This window comes from Muscardinus avellanarius (genome assembly GCF_963383645.1).
Source record: "Muscardinus avellanarius genome assembly, chromosome: 16".
Taxonomy (NCBI): Eukaryota; Metazoa; Chordata; class Mammalia; order Rodentia; family Gliridae; genus Muscardinus; species Muscardinus avellanarius.
In genome coordinates this window covers 1940558-1960086 of record NC_137802.1, presented here as the reverse complement: position 1 = coordinate 1960086, position 19529 = coordinate 1940558, and the positions used below count along the sequence as shown (strand labels likewise).

At 57.4% G+C, this 19529-nt stretch overlaps 1 protein-coding gene across 3 annotated transcripts; it reads right to left on the bottom strand.

The window, feature by feature from the left end:
• Nucleotides 1-898: 898 nt before the first annotated feature.
• Nucleotides 899-17873, bottom strand: SHC2 (SHC adaptor protein 2; the record flags this gene model as incomplete). Of its 3 annotated transcripts, none has more annotated exons than XM_080712283.1 (12): nucleotides 899-1027; nucleotides 1342-1664; nucleotides 3490-3687; nucleotides 6437-6500; nucleotides 6937-7075; nucleotides 8091-8217; nucleotides 8305-8356; nucleotides 8478-8531; nucleotides 9771-9890; nucleotides 9979-10039; nucleotides 11492-11562; nucleotides 17517-17873. In XM_080712283.1, 12 exons carry the CDS (start codon nucleotides 17871-17873, stop codon nucleotides 899-901), a joined length of 1695 nt encoding a protein of 564 aa, XP_080568409.1. The 3 variants fall into 3 exon arrangements, with proteins under 3 accessions (XP_080568409.1, XP_080568408.1, XP_080568410.1); XM_080712282.1 differs by having other exon boundaries at nucleotides 1342-1700; nucleotides 3469-3648; XM_080712284.1 differs by having other exon boundaries at nucleotides 3490-3648.
• Between the last annotated feature and the right edge of the window lie 1656 nt (nucleotides 17874-19529).

Sequence of the window (19529 nt, the reverse complement as noted above, 5' to 3'; positions counted from 1 at the left end):
CCCCAGGGCGGCCACCTCAGAAGGAAGCCTGGCCTCTGCACCCCAGCGGCATCCAGGCAGCACGGGCCGCCATCGCAGGACTCCGGGGGGCTGGGACAGGAGGACTGAGCAAAGGGTGAGGCTCCCCTCCACCTACTGGGACTTTGTTCAAATAAAAATGAAAACAAAACAAAAGGCCTGGGAATGTAGCTCAGAGGCAGACCCCCCACCCCATTTAATTCCCATTAAAAAAACAATAAGCCAGGCTTGTCGGTGCACGCTTGTCATTCCAGTGCTTGTGGGGACGGAGTTCCTTTTTGGGGTGATGGAATGTTCTGGAATCAAGCTGTGCTGATCGCTGATCTCTGAGAATGTGCTAAAAGCCGCCTCGCAGTGTTAAACAGGTGGACCGTACGGCACGTGAAACTTTACCCTACGTGAACTGTGCCCGATTTTTTTGGTACTGGGGATGGAACCCAGATGTATTCTCCCTCCGAGCGTGTTACACCCCTAACCCTGTTTTATTTGTTTATTTCATTTTTTTTTAGCGGGTCTGGGGATGGAACTCAGGGCCATTCTACCTCCGAGCTACACCCCCAGCCCTATTTTTTATTCTTTATTTGAAACAGGGTCTCACTGAGTTGCACAGGGCCTAAGTAGCCGAGGCCGGCCGCGAACCGAGATCCTCCTGCCTCAGCCTCCCGAATGCGTGCGCCCCCATGCCCGGCTCTCTATTTTTTTAAATTTTAAATAGGGCCCCACTAAATTGCTGAGGCCGGCCTCAGACCCGCGCGCCTCCCGTCCCAGCCTCCCAAGTGCTGGGATCACAGGCACGCGCCGCGGGCGCCGGGCTTGGCTCCATTTTTAAACCCGCGAACGGAAAACCGGCAGGAGGGGGGGAGGGGGGGCACGCACCTGCTCAGGGCTCCCGCGGGACGGCGCCGCGCAGGTGCAGCTCGCTGTCGGCGGCCATGATGGGCTGCCCGTTCTGCAGGTGGTAGGCGATGAGGTGGCTAATGCTTTCGAACAGCACGTCCTTGGTCCGCACCTGGGCCGGGGGCCTCGCATCAGCGCCCTGGGGGCCTCAGGGGCCAGCCCCGGCCCACCCGGACCCGCCCGTTCCCCGAGCCGGGGCACCGTCCAGTCCCCGGGAGTTCAAACGGGGCGCCAGGCCGGGCGCGGGGCCCACGCCTGTCCTCCCTGCGCTTGGGAGGCTGAGACAGGAGGCTGGAGGCCAGCCTCAGTGCAACTTAGGGAGACCCTTCTCGAAATAAATAATTAAATAGGGCTGGGGGTGCAGCTCGGAGGTAGATGCCCCCGGTCCCTCCCTCAGTACAGGAAAATCAGCAGCCGCCGTCTCACCACGCCCTCGGGGTCCACGAGCAGCAGGTGCTTGGGCTGGCCGGCGTGCATGCCGGTGAGCACGTACTGCCCCGGGTTGGTGACGCTGTCCCTCACGAGGAAATCGCCATCGGCGCGCAGCAGCCGCTCGGCCGCGCGGCGGCTCATCCTGCCGTGGTACCAGGGCTCCTGCCGCAGCTGCTCCTCCGTGGGGGCGATGGGCGCCCTGCGCGTGGGGGGGCTGGGCCACTGGTCCTCCAGGGCCATCGGGGCTGCCGCCGCGCCTGCCGCCGCGCCTGCGGCCGCCGAGCACTCATGCAGCTTCAGGGCGTCCTCGAAGGGCCCTGTAACGGAGGGCAGGACTGCTGGGGGGGGGGGGCCTGAGCGGCCACCGGACCGGTCACCGCACCACTGGTGGGTCGCCATCGCGGGCTTGCGCGGAAATCCTCTGGCCCCGGGCGCCCCCAGGTGCCGGCGAGACTCCAGGCCAGCCCTCCCCCGCGGGGCTCCGGCTCCGGCCCAGAAATAAAGGCGGGAAGACGCGGACCGGCCCGCGAGCGCCCCGCGTCTGAAGCTTCGCACCTCCGCCGCCCGCATTTCCCGGGGCCCGCCTCCCTGCCGCCTGGCCAATCAGCACGTTCCTCTTGCCTTTCCGGCTAGAGATTGGCTCAGGGATAAACACACCCCCTGTGCGGGCCAATCAGAACACTCGCTATTCTTACTTCCCGGGACCCACCTCCCTGCTTCCTAGCCAATCAGCATGTCCCTTCTGCCCTCCCGGCCAGGGATTGGCTCAGGGATGAACACACCCCCTGTGTGGGCCAATCAGAGCATTGGCCGCTCATCGCGGGAGACCCTGTGCTGGACTGCGGGGTTGCAGTCAGCCTCAGCGATGGTCAGCGGGCAGTGGACCTCCGGTTCCGCCCGGGGCCCGGGGAGAACAGCTATTGGCCTGCTGCCTGGCACACAGTAGGCACTCAGCAGGTGCTGGGACACAGTAGGCACTCAGCAGGTGCTGGGACACGCCCTTTTTATATTAAGAATTGATGGTGGAGGGAAGGGGGCTTTGCCAACTTCTTTTGTGTGTGGAGAGGTCTTGGGGGTACTGGGAATTGAACCTAGGGACATTATACCTCTGAGCTACACTCCCAGCCCTTTTTATTTTTATTTTATATGTAAATATTATATATGAGCCGGGCGTGGCGGCGCACGCTTGTCATCCCCGCGCCTGGGAGGCTGAGACAGGAGGATCGCACGGGTTCGAAGCCAGCCTCGGCTACTTAGTGAGGCTCTCGGCAACTTAGCGAGACTGTGTTTCCAAATAAAATAGAAAAAGGTCTGGGAGTGTAGCCCGGAGGTAGAAAGCCTCTGGGTTCCACCCCCAGTACTACTAAATAAATAAATAAATACATACTATATATAATATAAAGATGTTATATATAAATAATATGTGTTTTATATATATATATATGTGTGTGTGTGTGTGTGTGTGTGTGTGTGTAATATATATATATTGTGGTACTGGGGATGGAACCCAGGGGCATCTACCTCTGAGCGACACCCCCAGCCCTGTTTTTTATTCTTTATTTGGAAACAGGGTCTCACTGAGTTGCAAAGGGCCTAAGTAGCTGAGGCTGTCAGCCAATTGCAATCCTCCCGTCTCAGCCTCCTGAATGCTGGTTTACAAGCGTGCACCACCAGGCCCAGCTACAGGGTTTCAAACACCTGCTAAGTTGCAGAGGCTGGCCTTGAACCTGCAATCCTCTTGTCTCAGTCTCCCAAGTACTGGGGTGACAGGCCTGAGCCACCACACCGTAAGAAAGCAGACGGGGTGTGCTATCAGATTCGTCCCTACCACGCTGTGAACCAAGCCCCTTCTTCAGGCTGGGGCTTCCTTGGGAGCTACGTACGGTGCCTTGATCCTTCGGATAGAGTCTGGGCCTCCGTCCTCAGACCCCGGAGTCATAAGATACCTCAGCAAGGGGATACCTAGAGGAGGGTGCCACCGGTGCCCCTGTGCCTGGAGACCAAGCCTTCCCCCTAGACTGTGAGATCTGGGGGGGCAGGATCAGCTTCCCCCATTACACTGGCCCCCGGGGAGGAGAAAGCTGAGCCTCCCCCTCCGACGGCAGGGCGGCCTCAGGGTACCTCCCGGGAGCCCCCACGTACGCATGTCGAACAGATCCTTCTTGGGGCTGTCCTTGGGCTGCAGGGCCACCGTGCCGTCGAGCTCCGTGGCGTCCAGACCCTGGGTGTTGACGTACAGGTGGTCCTCGTAATCCCGAGGTCCCCGCGTGTCCGCTTGGACGTAGCCGTCCCCCGGCGGGGCTGGAGAGGTAAGGAGGGACGGGGTCGGGGGAAGAGGCGCTGGCAGCTTCTGCGCACGGACAGCCAGAACCCAGCCAGGGGAGCGGGGCGCTAATGTGCCCGAGGGCTTCCGGTCTCCAAGACAGCCCTGGTGTTTATGTTACCGCTCCACATTAAAAAAATAATAATAGCAATAGCTCTGTTCCCCGTAATTATGTTATCAGCATGATGTATGGTTAGGGCTCTGTTCTATTTTCGGATCTGATTTCCTTTCTTCCCGTTTAATTCTGTCTCTGAACGCGTGAAGCGTTCACACGGTTCAAAAGCCACCACTGAAGCCGGGCTCCGAGGCGCACGCCCGTGCTCCCGGCACGCTAAGGCAGGAGGACCGTAGGTTCAAGGCCAGCCCCTGCCACTCAGTGAGACCCTGTTTGGAAATTAAAAATAAAAACAGGGCTGGGGGGTTAGCTCAGAGGCAGAAAGCTCCTGGGTTCAGCCCGGCATGGTGGCGCACACCTGGAATCCCTGTACTCGGGGTGCTGAGAGGGGAGGATCACAGGTTTGAGGTCAGACTCGGCAAGGAGTGACAGTCTCATCAACCTAGCGAGACCCTGTTTTTTTATGTGTTGAAAATACTTAGCCGGGCGCGGTGGCGCGCACTTGGAATCCCAGTACCTGGGAGGCTGAGACAGGAGGATCGCGCAGGTTCGAAGCCAGCCTCAGCTACTTAGTGAGGCTTTCAGCAACTTACTGAGACCCTGTTTCCAAAAAAATATATAAAAATAGGTCTAGGGGTAAAGCCTGGAGGTAGAAAGCCCCTGGGTTCCATCCCCAGAACTACAAAAAAAAAAAAAAAAAAAAAAAACAAAAAAAAGGAAAAAGAAAAGAAAAAGAAAAAGAAAAGAAAGTATTTTATGAGTCAGGCATGGTGGTGCACACTTGTAAGCCCAGCATCTGGGAAGCTGAAACAGGAGGATTGCACTTTGCAACTCGGTGAGACCCTGTTTCAAAATAAAGAATTTTAAAAAATAGGGCTGGGGGTATAGCTCAGAGGTAAAATGCCCCTGAGTTCAATCCCCAGTACTGCAAAAAAAAAAAAAAAAAAAAAAAAAAAAAAAGTTTATAATCAAATTTCTAGCATCCTACTAGTCATCCAGTATAGTAAAAAAAAAAAAAGTATATATATATATATATATATGTATATATGTATATATGTATATATGTATATATATGAGAAACTTTAAAAAAAAATAGGACTGGGGGTGTAGCTTGGAGGTAGAATGCCCCTGGGTTGATACACACACACACACACACACACACACACACACACACACACACACACACACACGTCCCTCCCCGGCCACTCGGGGCCCTGGATGGGAGCGGGTCCTGACCGCGCGAACACGCCTGGCGCCCTGGCCTCGGCGCCGCGGCGTTACCAGGCTGCTAGACTTTTGTCAACCGACCAGATGGTGGGCAGCGGGGCCTGGGCGGTTTGACTCATCCTCCTGTTTGAGGGCGGCTTGAGCGTCTTTCTTGGCTCACAGGACACCGCACCCCACTTCTCCTCAGAATATAATCCTGGCCAGGAAGTCACCGTCCAATCACGCGCTGGACGGCCGCCTCCTGCCTGGGGCTCGTCGGTGGTGCTGCTGCTGGACGGGCCACCCCTGACCCTCAGGGACAGCGGGGCTCTTCTCTGGGCTCTGCCCCTTCCTCTGCTGCTTGGGCTCAGCTCATCGGCCTCTCTGTGCCCCCACTGCGTGCTCTGTAAAATGGGTGAGCGCCGCCTCATAGGATAGTTCAGAGAACTAAAAGTTAGGACAGCCGGTTCGAAGCCAGGTTCACGCAGGTTCGAAGCCAGCCTCAGCTACTTAGTGAGGCTCTCAGCAACTTAGTGAGACCCTGTTTCCAAATAAAGTATAAAATAGGTCTGGGAGTATAGCCTGGAGGTAGAAAAAAACAAGAAAGAAAGAAAAGAAAAGAGAAGAAAAAAGAAAAAAAAAGAAAAGAAAAGAAAAAAATTCTGGGGAAATCCCCGAGGAGCCCTCTGTCTGCTAAGAGTCAGTACAGGATCCAGGAGACAGGGCCGGCAGGTGGGGAGAGCCCCCCATCTCCCTGCCAATTTGCAGGGCTGAGGACGGAACCCGGGGTGCTCTACCACTGAGCTCCACCCCAGCCCTATTTTTTATTCTTTATTTGGAAACAGGGTCTCACTGAGTTGCAGAGGGCCTCACTAAGTAGCTGAGGCCGTCCGCGAACCGCAATCCTCCTGTCTCAGCCTCCCGAATGCCGGGATGACCAGCGTGCCCACCACGCCCGGCCTCCATTAGCCCTTTTTTTTTTTTTTTTTTTTTTTTTTGGTGGTACTGGGGTTCCTGGAAGCCCTTCTACCTCCGGGCTACGCTCCCAGACCTATTTTTATATTTTTGAAACAGGGTCTTTTACGCCAGCGCGGCTGGCTTCGAACCTGCGCGATCCTCCTGTCTCCGCCTCCCAAGCGCGGGGATTACAAGCGTGCGCCACCACGCCCGGCCCTCTAGCCCTTTTTATTATTATTTTTTTTTTGAGGCAGGGTCTCGCTAAGCCCCCAGGCTGTCCTCCAGCTCGCGAGCCCCCTGCCTCCGCCTGCTGGGTGATGCAGACTCCATCCCGGAGCAACAAAACCAGTCTGCACAAAAGAGGAACAGATGACTCACACCCCAGAGGAGCGCACGGCGCCAACGTGACGCGGGGCGGGAGGTTAGAGGGGGAGGGACAGGCTCTGGGGGCCCCGCGAACCCCTACAAGAGGCAGGGTCCAGTCCTACCCGAGCCAGAGGGACCCAGGTCCCACTGCGGGCCGCAGGCGCCTCTTCGCGCAGGAGACGAGCCCTGGAAGAGAGGCGGGGGCCCGAGTGTGCGCGAGCCCCTCTCCCCGACAGCCGCCCCCACGGTCCCCCGACGGCTGCAGACCTGAGTGCGATGGAGCCCCCCCAGGCCCCTCCCGGCTCCTGCTCCACCCAGTGGCACCTGCCCCTCGCACATTCCAGTCCCACCGCCCAGATGCTCCGATTCACCCTCCGAGGCCCAGCCTGACACCGCTTCCTACAGGAAGCCCCCCGGTCGCCCTGCAGGGCCAGCCCCCCACCCTTGGCATCATATCCGCTATCCCCAGCCCAGCACAGACCCTGCAGACAGACAGACAGGCAGGCAGGCAGGGTGCGTCTGTGTGAATATCTGCAAGCAAGGGTTGGCGAGGGGTGAATGAGGAAGGCCGGGGCGCAGAGACGCCACCCCAGGACTGCGGGGCAGGACGGATCAGACCTACCTGGCCGAGGGCGCCCATCGCCAGCCTGGAGTCCACCAGGCCGCCCGGCGGCGGCTCCTTCCCGGGCACGCTGTTGTAGTAATCGTGGTCCTCCAGCTCCTCCTCGTCCCCCCACGCCGACTCCTCCAGCCCCGCCGGCCTGGGAGCCGGACAGAGCGGTGGGCGCGGGGACCGGGACGCGCCCTGGCCGCCAGTCCTTCCGACGGCTTGAATCGCTTAACCTGCTTCCGTGTGTGTGTGTGTGTGTGTGTGTGTGTGTGTGTGTAAAACCAGGGGCCTTATACCTCCAAACTATAACTTTGCCCCTTTCTACTTTATTATTATTATTATTATTATTATTATTATTATTATTATTATTTGAGGGTCTGAGGATAGAACCCAGGGGCATTCTACTTCCGGGCTACATCCCCAGACCTATTCTTTTATATTTTTATTTGGAAACAGGGTCTCTTAAGGCCAGAGCGGCTGGCTTCGAACTTGCGCCATCCTCCTGTCTCCGCCTCCCAAGCGTGGGGATGACAAGCGTGCGCCACCACGCCCAGACCCCAGACCTATTTTTAACTCTCTGTCTTGAAACAGGGTCTCGCTGAGTTGCAAAGGGCCTCACTAAGTAGCTGAGATTGACCGCAAGTTCGGGTCCTCCTGTCTCAGCCTCCCGAGTCCTGGGATGACAGGTGTGCACCACTGCACCAGACTCCTAACAGCTATTTGAAGGGCTGACTCCTCTTCCCCTAGAGCCGGGGACAGCAGCAAACACCACCCAGGGCCAGATCCAGCCCGCCGATGCCCACGCTGGGAGAGCTGAGAATGGTTTTCACACTTCCAAATCACAAAACTTAAACTAAGTTTCTAAAGGAGAATGTTTTGCAACACTGGGAAAATGATTCGAAATTCAAATTTCAGTGTCTCTGCACCTCCTCGTCGTTACTACGGGCTCTCCGCCAGGACGATCCATCTACGTGTCCTGTGGCAAGGCAGACAGTGTGCAGCCTACAGCGCTGAGGACGCTGACTGTCCGGCCCCATGCAGGAGCAATGGCAGCCGGGCTGCGCCGGGAGGACCGGGCATTTGGGGGCACTCACGGCCTCCTCCTCTGATAATTGGGGAGGGAGGCAGAGGACTTGGGGCCCCCCTGGAGCCTCGCGGCTGGTTACCTTTCCGGGGGCGCGACCGCCTTCGGGGGGCTGTGCAGGTACTGCTTGAAGCGCAGCTCGAAGGCTTGGCCCACGGTGCTGATGATGCCCTGTGCGAGCCCTTCGCAGCACTCCAGGATGTGACAGGCTGGGGACAGGGGCGTGGCCAGGGTCCGCGTGCCGCCCCGCCCCACCCACGGACACTGCCGGAGACCCCGCCGCCCCCGCGGCTCACCTCTCTGGTTGATGGGGTCCTTGGCGACGTAGGCCACGTAATCCGTCATGTCCTGGGGAGAGGGCCGGAGGGCGGTCAGGCGGGGACCGGGGAAGGCGGGAGGACCTCCAGGCTGGGGACAGCAGTGTGGCCGGCGTCCAGCCCGCCCCGGCCCGGCCCTGGCTCCAGCTCACCGTGTCGCCGCCCGACGCGAAGGAGATGGACTGCATGTGGTGGTTGGCGATGATCTGTGGGGAGGAAGAAGAGGAGGAGGAGGAGGAGGAGGAGGAGGAGAGGAGGAGGAGGAGGAGGAGAGGAGGAGGAGGAGAGGAGGAGGAGGAGGAGAGGAGGAGGAGGAGGAGAGGAGGAGGAGGAGGAGGAGGAGGAGGAGGAGGAGAGGAGGAGAGGAGGAGAGGAGGAGGAGGAGGAGGAGAGGAGGAGGAGAGGAGGAGGAGGAGGAGGAGAGGAGGAGAGGAGGAGAGGAGGAGGAGGAGGAGGAGAGGAGGAGAGGAGGAGAGGAGGAGGAGGAGGAGGAGAGGAGGAGGAGAGGAGGAGGAGGAGGAGAGGAGGAGAGGAGGAGAGGAGGAGGAGGAGGAGGAGGAGGAGGAGAGGAGGAGGAGAGGAGGAGGAGGAGGAGAGGAGGAGGAGAGGAGGAGAGGAGGAGGAGGAGGACAGGAGGAGGAGAGGAGGAGGAGGAGGAGGAGAGGAGGAGGAGGAGGAGGAGGAGAGGAGGAGGAGAGGAGGAGAGGAGGAGGAGGAGGACAGGAGGAGGAGAGGAGGAGGCGGTGGCCCGTCACCAGGCTGCGCCCAGGGCCGCCGGCGGTGTGCCCAGCCCCGCCCCAGGCCGCAGCGGGGCAGGCAGAGGAATGGGGACGAGGTGTCCCTTGGCCGGGCGCCTGCCACTGCTAGATCTGGGTCCATCCAGATGACAGCCAGGCCACCAGGCCCCAGGGCCGACCTCAGGCCAGGACACTCGGCTGCCCACGGTGGCCGCCCCTACGCACTCACACACAGGCACCCAGAGGCACTGCGCCCACCCCCCACACACAGAGGACCTCCCAAGCCCTCATTTGCATTTTTTTTTTTTTTTTTGCAGTACTGGGGATGGAATCCAGGGGCATTCTACCCATGAGCTACACCCCAGCCCTATTTTTTATTCTTTTTTTTTAAATTTTTTTTGGCAGGTCTGGGGATGGAACCCAGGGGCATTCGACCTCCGAGCTCCACCCCCTGCCCTATTTTCTATTTTATTTGGAAACAGGGTCTCACTGAGTTGCAGAGGGCCTCACTAAGCAGCTGAGGCTGGGATGACAAGCGTGCGCCCCACGCCCGGCTATCCTGGACACATTTTCCTGGACCCATCTCAGGATGCACTCACAGTGATGGCGGGGCCCCACACGCGCTCTGTGCCCTCCCTCCCGGCTCCACCTGGTGCGATCCGATGGCTCCCGGACACCTAAGGGAGCAGGGGCCGGGGCAGCACCCACCTGGCGTGTGGCTGGCACCGAGAGGTTGAGCCCGTCGATGGATATGTTGACCGAGATGCTCATACCCGCAAAGCGCAGGTTGCTGTCACCCAGGATGGAGGCCAGGGCCTTGTTGGGGGTCTGGGGGCAGAGCACAGTGTGGGGCTGCCGCCACCGGGAGGGTCACAAACGGGCACCCCCCAGAGTCGGGGCCTCACTTATCACCCACCTTCTTCTTCCAGGAGCCGCGGACGCCAGGCACAGCCTCGTGCAGCCGATTGATGGCTTCCCTGTGGGCGGGCGAGGGCTTAGAGGAAGGGGACGCAGGAGGGACGGTGCTCCTCTTGGGATGCGAGGAGGGTGGGGCCCCGGACTGGAAATGGCGGTCTCACTGAGTTGCAAAGGCCTCACTAAGTAGCCGAGGCTGGCCGTGAACCGCGATCCTCCTGTCTCAACCTCCAGAATGCTGGGATAACCAGCATGCACCACCACGCCTGGCTCTTCAGTAGTTTTATTAAGCCCAAAATGATGGAGGGAATTGGTTTCCACATTTAAAAAAAGATGTGGTCCAGCTGGGCGAGGTGGCGCACGCTTGTCATCCCAGCATTCGGGAGGCTGAGACAGGAGAATCGCGGTTCGAGGACAGCCTCAGCTACTTAGTGAGGCCCTTTGCAACTCAGTGAGACCCGGTTTCAAAATAAAGAGTAAAAAATAGGGCAGGAGGTGTCTCTCAGAGGTAGAATGCCCCTGGGTTCCATCCCCAGTACCGAAAAAGAAAAATTAAAAAAAAAAAAAGAAGAGGGCAGGTGTGGTGGCGCACGCTTGTCATCCCAGCACTCGGGAGGCTGAGACAGGAGGATCGCGGTTCCCAGACAGCCTCAGCTACTTAGTGAGGCCTCTGCAACTCAGTGAGACCCGGTTTACAAATAAAGAATAAAACATAGGGCTGGGGGTGTAGCTCAGAGGCAGAATGCCCCTGGATTCCATCCCCAGTATAAAAAAAAAATTAACTGGCTTCTCTTTTTCATTTTGTACTGAGGAAAGAGCCCTGATACAGTGTAACAAATATGTCCAGAGCGTTTACACTGTATCTGTAATGAGTATGTACAGCGTTTACATTGTATTTGTAACAAGTATGTACACAGCGTTTACATTGTATCCAGTATTACAAATCTTACAAATTGCCCCAAAGCCTGGCAATTTGTAATCCTAGTACTTGGGAGGCTGAGACAGGAGGATCCCGGTTCGAGGACAGCCTCGGCTGCTTAGCGAGGCCCTCTGCAACTCAGTGAGACCCGGTTTCAAAATAAAGAATAAAATATAGGGCTGGGGGTGGAGCTCGGAGGCAGAATGTCCCTGGGTTCCAACCCCAAACCCGCAAAAAAAAAAAAAAAAAAAAAAAAAGATGTTGTCCGTCCCTGGGTCCCCAGGACCTCCATGGCTGCCTCTGCAGCTCAGAGCTCCGGAGGACCTCCCGGCTTCTCTGCAGTGCCTGCCCTGACGGGTTGAGGGGTGCCTCCTTAAAGCCCCCTGAAACCGCCCAACACGTACTGGGACAGGCTGGTCGCTCCCTCCCACGGGGAAACCGAGTCAGGGCATCTGGGTGACGGTCTGCCAGGCGCCGCTACAGATCTGGGATGCTGACCGCAGGTGCCACCGGGACCCCATGCCCAGCAAGGGCCCCGGACGCCGGGGAAGGACGAGAACCTCGCCCCGCCGCCCCGCGCCGGGCACCGGCTCACCTGGTCACCTGTGTTCGCGTGTTGAAGTCCAGAGAGCGCATGGAGCGGAGCACCTCGATGCAGCCCATGTACTGGGGAGAGGAGAAGGCGTCAGGAGGCGGAGCCAGCCGGGGCCTCCTTCACCCTGCCCCAGCACCACACCCAGCGCCATATATATATACATATATATATATATAGTGTGTATGTATGTATGTATGTGTGTGTGCATATATATATATATATATATATATATATTTTTTTTTTTTTTTTTTTTTTAGTACTGAGGATGGAACAACCCCCAGGGGCATTCTACTTCTACCTTGGAGCGGCACACCCAACCCTATATATTTTTTTTTGGTGGTACTGGGGGTGGAACCCAGAGGCTTTCTACCTCCGGGCTATACTCCCAGACCTTTTTTATATTTTATTTGGAAACAGGGTCTCACTAGGTTGCCGAGAGCCTCACTAAGTAGCTGAGGCTGGCTTCGAACCCGTGTGATCCTCCTGTCTCAGCCTCCCAAGCGCAGGGATTACAAGCGTGCGCCACCACGCCCGGCCCAGCCCTATTTTTTATTCTTTCTTTTGAAACAGGGTCTCACTGAGTTGCACAGGGCCTCACTAGGGACCTTAGGCTGGCCTCGAACCTGCGATCCTCCTGTCTCAGTCTCCCAAATGATGGGATTCAAGTGTGCACCACCACGCCCGGCTTTATCTCCGTTTTTTAAAGATGATAAGCAAAGCTTCGTGGTAAGTGTCTGTCATCTTGGGAGCTGGGAGCCTGAGACAGAAGGACTTTATTTTGAGGTCAGTGTGTAAGACTGTTTCTTTTCTTTTTGTTTATTCATTTGTTGTGGTACTAATTATACCCCCAGTCCTATTTTCTATTCTTTATTTTGAAACAAAGTCTCACTAGGTTGCAGAGGGCCTCACTAAGTAGCTGAGGCTGGTCTCCGCCTTCGAGGTAGGTACTGGGATTACAAGTGTGGACCACCAGCCGTGGACCACCAGCCGGGAGCCGGAAACTCTGTTTCTTTTTTCTTTTCTTTTTTCCTTTGCAGTCTCCTTCCTGTCTGCTCTGCCCTCCTCACTCTCTTACTAAGGATTGAAACCAGAGGCATTCTATCTCTGGGCTCCACTCCCAACCCTTTAAATTTTTTTTAAAATTTTTTATTGTTTGTTTGCTTGTTTTTGGTGGTACGAGGGTTCCTGGAGACCCTTCTACCTCCGGGCTACATTCCCAGAACATACATACATACATACATACATACATATATATATGTATATATATATATATATATATATATATATATATATGGCTTCAAACCTGCCCAATCCTCCTGTCTCCGCCTCCCAAGTGCAGGGATTACAAGCGTGCGCCACCGCTCCCAGCAAAAAATTTTTTATTTTTGGAACGGGATCTCCCCAAATTGCTGACGGCCTCACTAAGTTGCTGAGGCTGACTTCAAACCTGTGATCCTCCAGTCTCAGCCTCCCAAGTACTGGGATGACAGGCAGGCGTGCGACACCATGCCTAGTGAGACCCCATTTTTTTTTTTTTTTTGCAGTAATGGGGGTGGAACCCAGGGGCATTTGACCTCCGAGCTACACCCCCAGCCCTATATTTTATTCTTTATTTTGAATCAGGGTCTCAGTGAGTTGCAGAGGGCCTCATTAAGTAGCTGAGGCTGGCCACAAACCGCAATCCTCCTGCCTCAGCCTCCCAAGTACTGGGATGACAGGCAGGCGTGCGACACCTTGCCTGGCTTGGGAGACCCCATTTCAAACTAAAAAATAAAAAGGCTGGGTGAGCTGGGTGAGGTTGGGTGGACCTGTTATCCCAGTCTAGGAAGCCAAGACAGGAGGATTGCAGGTTTGAGGTTAGCCTCAACAACTTAGCAAGACCGTGCTTCAAAGTAAGAAATAAATAAAAAGGGCCTGGGAGTATAAATCAGAGGTAGAATGCCCTTGGGTTCAATCTCCAGGACCCAAAGCTCCCTCCCAAGAAAATAAGGGGGTGAGGTGCAGATTGGCACTGGGGTACAATACCTGAGAGGCTGAGACAGGAGGATGGCAGGTTTGAGGCCAGCCTTAGTAACTTAGTGAGTCCCTGTTTCTAAATAAACAATAAAAAGGGCTGGGGGTATAGCTTGGAAATGCTGTGCCCCTGGGTTCAGTCCTCAGCACCAAAAAGGGGGTGAACGCCAGGTGAGACTCGCACCAACCCACTGAGACTCTTGTTTCAAAATAAAACTAAAAGAGGGCTGGGGTGGGGGGTGTCTTAGAGTAAGACTGCCTTGGATTCAATCCCCAGTACCACAAAAAAAGGAGGTGAGAATTATTTGGGTACGTGGACATGTACAGTACACACACACACACACACACACACACACACGCGCGCGCGCGGTCACGCATATTTGCATATAAGTGAATTAAGCAGGTTGGGCACTGTCCCCAGATGCTCCGTGCAGACGACAGTGGACCAGACGCTGTTGGTAGACAGTACAAATGGCCCCAAGTCCTCCTCGCCTTCCATCTGCCCTTGGGCCGGCCATACCGCCCTTTTCTGTCCAGGGAATGTAACACACAGAACCTGAGAAGTGTGTGTGCCCCTCGCCGCCCCAGGCCGCCGGCCACCCGCTTGAAGAGATGCCCGTCTATGGGTCTCAGCTGCCAGCGGCCCGTGGGCATGCGAACCTGAGCCTCACCCACCCACAGGACCCACGGAACCGCAAGCAACCGCCCCGCGCAGCCATGGGCGGGGGTGGCCTGCAAGAGTCTGCAGCCAAGGTGGGGCGGCCTCATGGCGGGCTAGGCCGAGGGCTCAGCGAGGGCCGGGGCCAGCACGAGAGGCCGCACTCACCCCGAGGAGGCCGGCAGAGAGGAGAGGCTGCAGGCGGAGGCCGCAGGACCAGGAGGGGCGGGGAGGTGGGTTCATTCTGAGCACATTGAGCCAGCGAGAGCTGATGCAGGGAGCGGCCTGCAGTGCCTGCTGGGCACGCAGGACTGGGGGGACGAGGGAGGGAGGGAGGGTGAAGAGTGCGTGGGTCAACGGATGGATGGATGGACTGATGGACAGATCAGCAGGCGGGTGAGTAGATGTATCAGTGGGTAGACTGGATGGGTGGACGGGTGGGTGGATGGATAACTACATGGGTGGATAGATGGACAGATGGATAGATGGATGAATGGATAGATGGATGGATGAATGGATGGATGGATGGATAGATAGGTGGATGGATGGATGGATGGATAGGTGGATGGATGGATGGATGGATGGATGGATGGATGGATGGATGGATGGATGGATAGGTGGGTGGATGGATGGATGGATGGATAGATAGGTGGATGGATGGATGGATGGATGGATAGGTGGATGGATGGATGGATGGATGGATAGGTGGATGGATGGATGGATGGATGGATGGATAGGTGGATGGATGGATGGATGGATGGATGGATGGGTGGATGAATGGATGGATGGATGGATAGATAGGTGGATGGATGGATGGATGGATAGGTGGATGGATGGATGGATGGATGGATAGGTGGGTGGATGGATGGATGGATGGATAGGTGGGTGGATGGATGGATGGATGGATGGATGGATAGGTGGGTGGATGGATGGATGGATGGATAGGTGGGTGGATGGATGGGTGGGTGGATGGATGGATGGATGGGTGGGTGGATGGATAGATAGGTGGGTGGGTAGATGAGTGGATGGATGGATGGATGGGAGCATGAGTGGGTGGTGGATGATGGGTAGATGGATGGATACATGGATAGATGGGTGGATGGATACGTGGGTGGTTGGATGATGGATGGCTGATGGATGAAAGATGAATATTTGGCGGATGGCTAGGAGGCAGGTATATGGATGCAGCATGGATGAATGAATGGGTGGAGATGGATGGATGGATGGACAGGTGGGTGGGTGGATGAGCAGGTGGGTGGGTGGATGGATAGGGGGATGAATGGATAAATGGGAAAGTGGATGGACAGGTGGATGGGTAAGTGGATGGTTGGATGGATGGGCGACTGGATGGATGGATGGATGGATGGATGGATGGATGGATGGATGGATTCATGGGTGGATGGATAGACAGATGGGTGGGTGGATGAATAGATGGATGAAAGGATGGGTGGGTGGATATGTGGATGGACAGGTGGGTAGGTGGGTGGATGGATGAGTGAATAGGTAGATGGATGAATAGATGGGCGGATAGATGGACAAGTGGGTGGTGGTTGGATAGATGGAGGATAGGTGGGTGGATGGGTAGATGAGTGGACAGGTGGGTGGGTGGATGGATGGTTAATGAACAGATAGAGGACACGTGGATGGATGGAAGGATGGATGGGTAGCTGATGAACAAGTAGAGGGTAGGTGGATAGATGGGCAGGTAGGTGGGTGGATGGGTGGATAAATGGGAGATAGAGGGTGGAATGAAAGATGAGTGGACTGGCATGGACTGTCTGCTGGGCGTTTATCAGGCAGGGCATTGGGTTCCCTGTCACCAGGACCGAAGTGGGCAGGTCTGGAGAGGAGCCAGCTGCTCAGCGCACACCCCCTGCCCCTCAGGCAGGGCCCATGGTGGGGTGGGGTCCATGCCAGTGTCTGGTGGGCCATAGGGGGAGAAATGTTGCTTCTGGTGCTGGTCTGGGAGCCCACACGCTGCTCCCCATTGATATAAGGAGGAAGAGGTTGCCCAGGGAAGGGATGGTCTTCTCTTCTCCCAGGCGAGAGACAGAGATCGGACCCACAAGCAATGCCTGGCGCTGAGGCTGCCACCTGGTGACTCTGAGGAAAGCTGAGCCAGCAACACCAAAGATAGCCATGTAGGAAGACAGAAAGAACCTGGCTCTTCAGGGAATCTGCCATGTTGCGGAATCCATCCACCCCAGAGCCACAAGGACCACCACGCCTGGCCTCCCTGGGTAAGCCTGCGCGGACCTCAGGTGGGGCCGAGATGCCCCAGCCTGTCTTCTCCTCTGTCCCCGAGAGTCCCTCTTCCCACAAGGGACAGGTCATCACATTCGAGGCCCCCCAATCCAGGGCACAGCCTCTTGGCTTGTCCACACCCGCAACAACAGACTCCCAAACAAGCGCCATGCACGTGTCCAACAGACAGAAAACTTGGGGAGGGGGACACTGCTTAACTCAGTGCTGGGGGAGGGGGCCAGTGGTGTGGGGAACTGTCCCCCAAGTGTTGGACACACGCTCTCAGGATCCTAGTTCCCAAAGGAGAGCGGAGAGACTGGGTGTCGGGGCCATGTCCCACGACAACTTGGAATGGATGGGTTCATGACGGCGTTGTGCAGAGCGCCTCGCCTAGCAGACCAGGTGGGCTGCTGAGGACAGCCACACACCTGCAGCCTGTTTTTGTTTTGTTTTGTTTTTTAAGTAATTTATCAGCCGGGCATGGTGGCGCACGCTTGTCATCCCCGCGCTTGGGAGGCCGAGACAGGAGGATCGCGCAGGTTCGAAGCCAGCCTCAGCTACTGAGTGAGGCTCTCTGCAACTTAGTGAGACCCTGTTTCCAAATAAAATATAAAAAAGGTCTGGGAGTGTAGCCCAGAGGTAGTAAGCCCCTGGGTTCCACCCTCAGTACCACACAAAAAATAAAGTAATTTATCAAAACTGTGCCCACACAGGGACAGGTGCATCGCGGATCCTAGCGGGCTGAAGCGCAGGATGCCGGGGCGGAGGTGTAAGAGACCTCTCCCTCCCACCCCAATCTTCCTGAATGTCTGAAAAAGATACTTAGTTAAAAAAAAAACACCCGGGATAAACAAACAAAGGCGGGTCTCTCCGGCCACATCCCAGGCCTGTGGTCCCGCATCCAGAGCCCGGGTCCGGGCGCAGAGCTTCCCAAACGCCCCTTCCCAGGGGGGCTGCGGACCCCACTCCCTCCCCGGGGTCCCTCCCGGGGGGTGGGGGGGGCTCCTCCAGGTCTCCACCCGGGGGGGGGGGGTGCCGAGCCCGCGCATGCGCACCACCCACGTGACGCCGTGGGAACCCGGTGGGGGCGGGGGTCCCGCGGGCACTCACCCGGACGATGTAGGAGACCCCGGGCCCCAGGACCCTGGCGTCGGGGTGCAGCCAGCCGTGCGCCGGCTTGTGGATGAAGCCCCCCCCGCGCCACTCGGCCGCGCCGTCGGGGGGCCCGGCCGCGCCCCCCCCGCCCCGCCGGGCCCGCCGCGCCCCCGCCCCGCAGCGGCCGAGCGCGGGCAGCGGGCAGGGGGCGGCGCAGCGCGGCTCGCAGGCGCCCAGCACGGCGGCCAGCGGCCCCCCCGGCGCCCCCGCCCGCGCCCCCGAGCGCCACGGCGGCCTGCGCGGCAGCAGCGCGCAGAAGGTGGTGGGCGCCTCGGGCTCGGGCGCCGCGCGCGCCCCGGGGCCCTGCGTCATGGCCGCGGACCCCGGCCCGCCGCCCCGCCCCGTGACGTCACGCCCGGGCGGGGCGGGGCGACAGGCGGGCGGGCGGGGCGAGCTCGAGGGGAAACTGAGGCTGGGGGCGGGGCGGGGCCCGGGCTCGGTGGGGGGTGGGCTGCGGGCCTCCTGCGCCGTCCGTCTGACCCGGCTGCAGGTCACAGGCTGGACAGAGCCTTTTTTTTTTTTTTTTGGTGGCGCTGGGGAGCATTCTAATTCCAAGCTGCACCCCTTCCTTGTCCCTGTTTCTTATTTATTTATTTATTTATTATTTTGTGGGCCTGGGGATGGAACCCAGGGGCATTTGACCTCCGAGCTACCCCCCCCAGCCCTATTTTTTATTTATTTTTTTTTTTTTTTGCGGGTCTGGGGATGGAACCCAGGGGCATTTGACCTCCGAGCTACACCCCCTGCCCTAGTTTTTATTCTTTATTTTGAAACAGGGTCTCACTGAGCTGCAAAGGGCCTCACTAAGTAGCTGAGACTGGCCGCGAACCGCGATCCTGCTGTCTCAGCCTCCGGAATGCTGGGGCGATCTCAGCCTCCGGAATGCTGGGATTACGAGCATGCGCCACCACGCCCGGCTCTGTTTTTGTTTGTTTTGTTTTGTTTTGTTTAAAACGATCAGCGCACGCTGGTCATTCCAGCGCTTGGGAGGCTGAGACAGGAGGATCGCAAGTTCGCAGCCAGCCTCAGCTACTTAGTGAGGTCCCCTGCAACTTAGACCTTGTTTCAAAATAAAGAAGTAGGGGGAAAGAATAGGGCTGGGGGGAGTGTAGCTCGGAGGCGGAATGTCCCTGGGTTCCATCCCCAGTACCGCAAAAAAAAAAAAAAAAAAAAAAGAGTAATAGATAAACAAAAATAGGTCTGGGGCTGTGGCTCAGAATGCCCCTGGGTTCAATCCCCAGTACCGCACACACTAAATAAATGAATAAATAAGTAAATAAAATAACAAAGATTAAAAAATAGGGCTGAGAATGTAGCCCAGAGGTAGACTGCGCTTGGATTCAATCCCACAAAATAAATACGTAAATAAGTAAATAAATAACCACACAAGATAAATTAAAAACAAAATCAAACAGGGTCTTGCTAAGTTGCTGAGGACTTCGCTAAGTTTCCGAGGCTGGCCTGGAGCCTGCGATCCTCCCGGCTCAGCCTCTCCGGGACGGGGATGACAGGCTCGTGGCCGCCACGCCCGGCTGAGCCTGGTCCATGGTGGGGAGCGCTGTCCTGCCTCGGCCTCCCCGGCCACCACCCTTGGGCCTCGGCTCTGCTGGGGGCTGGGCTGCCGTCAAGGTCGCCCCCACACCCGGGTGCGCACCCTCGCCCCGCCCGGCCGGGCCAGCTGCAGTTGAACAAAAGCAGGGCGGGCGCCGCAGGTGGATCGAAGCATCCATCCGAGATGAGGTCACCGCCGCGGGGCCGGGAGGAAGGCGCCGCTGCGATTGGCCGGCCGGGTGGGCGTGGCTGTCACGGCGGGGGCGTGGCCTCGCGTCTGCGCCGGGGCCCTGGACCACCCCTGGCTGGTGGATGGGTCGCCCGGTGTGTAACTCTCAGGCGGGGTCTCTGGTTGAGAGGTTTGCGGGGGCTGGGCAGGGCGCCCTGGCAGGGGCACGTGACCCCACTGATGTTTTA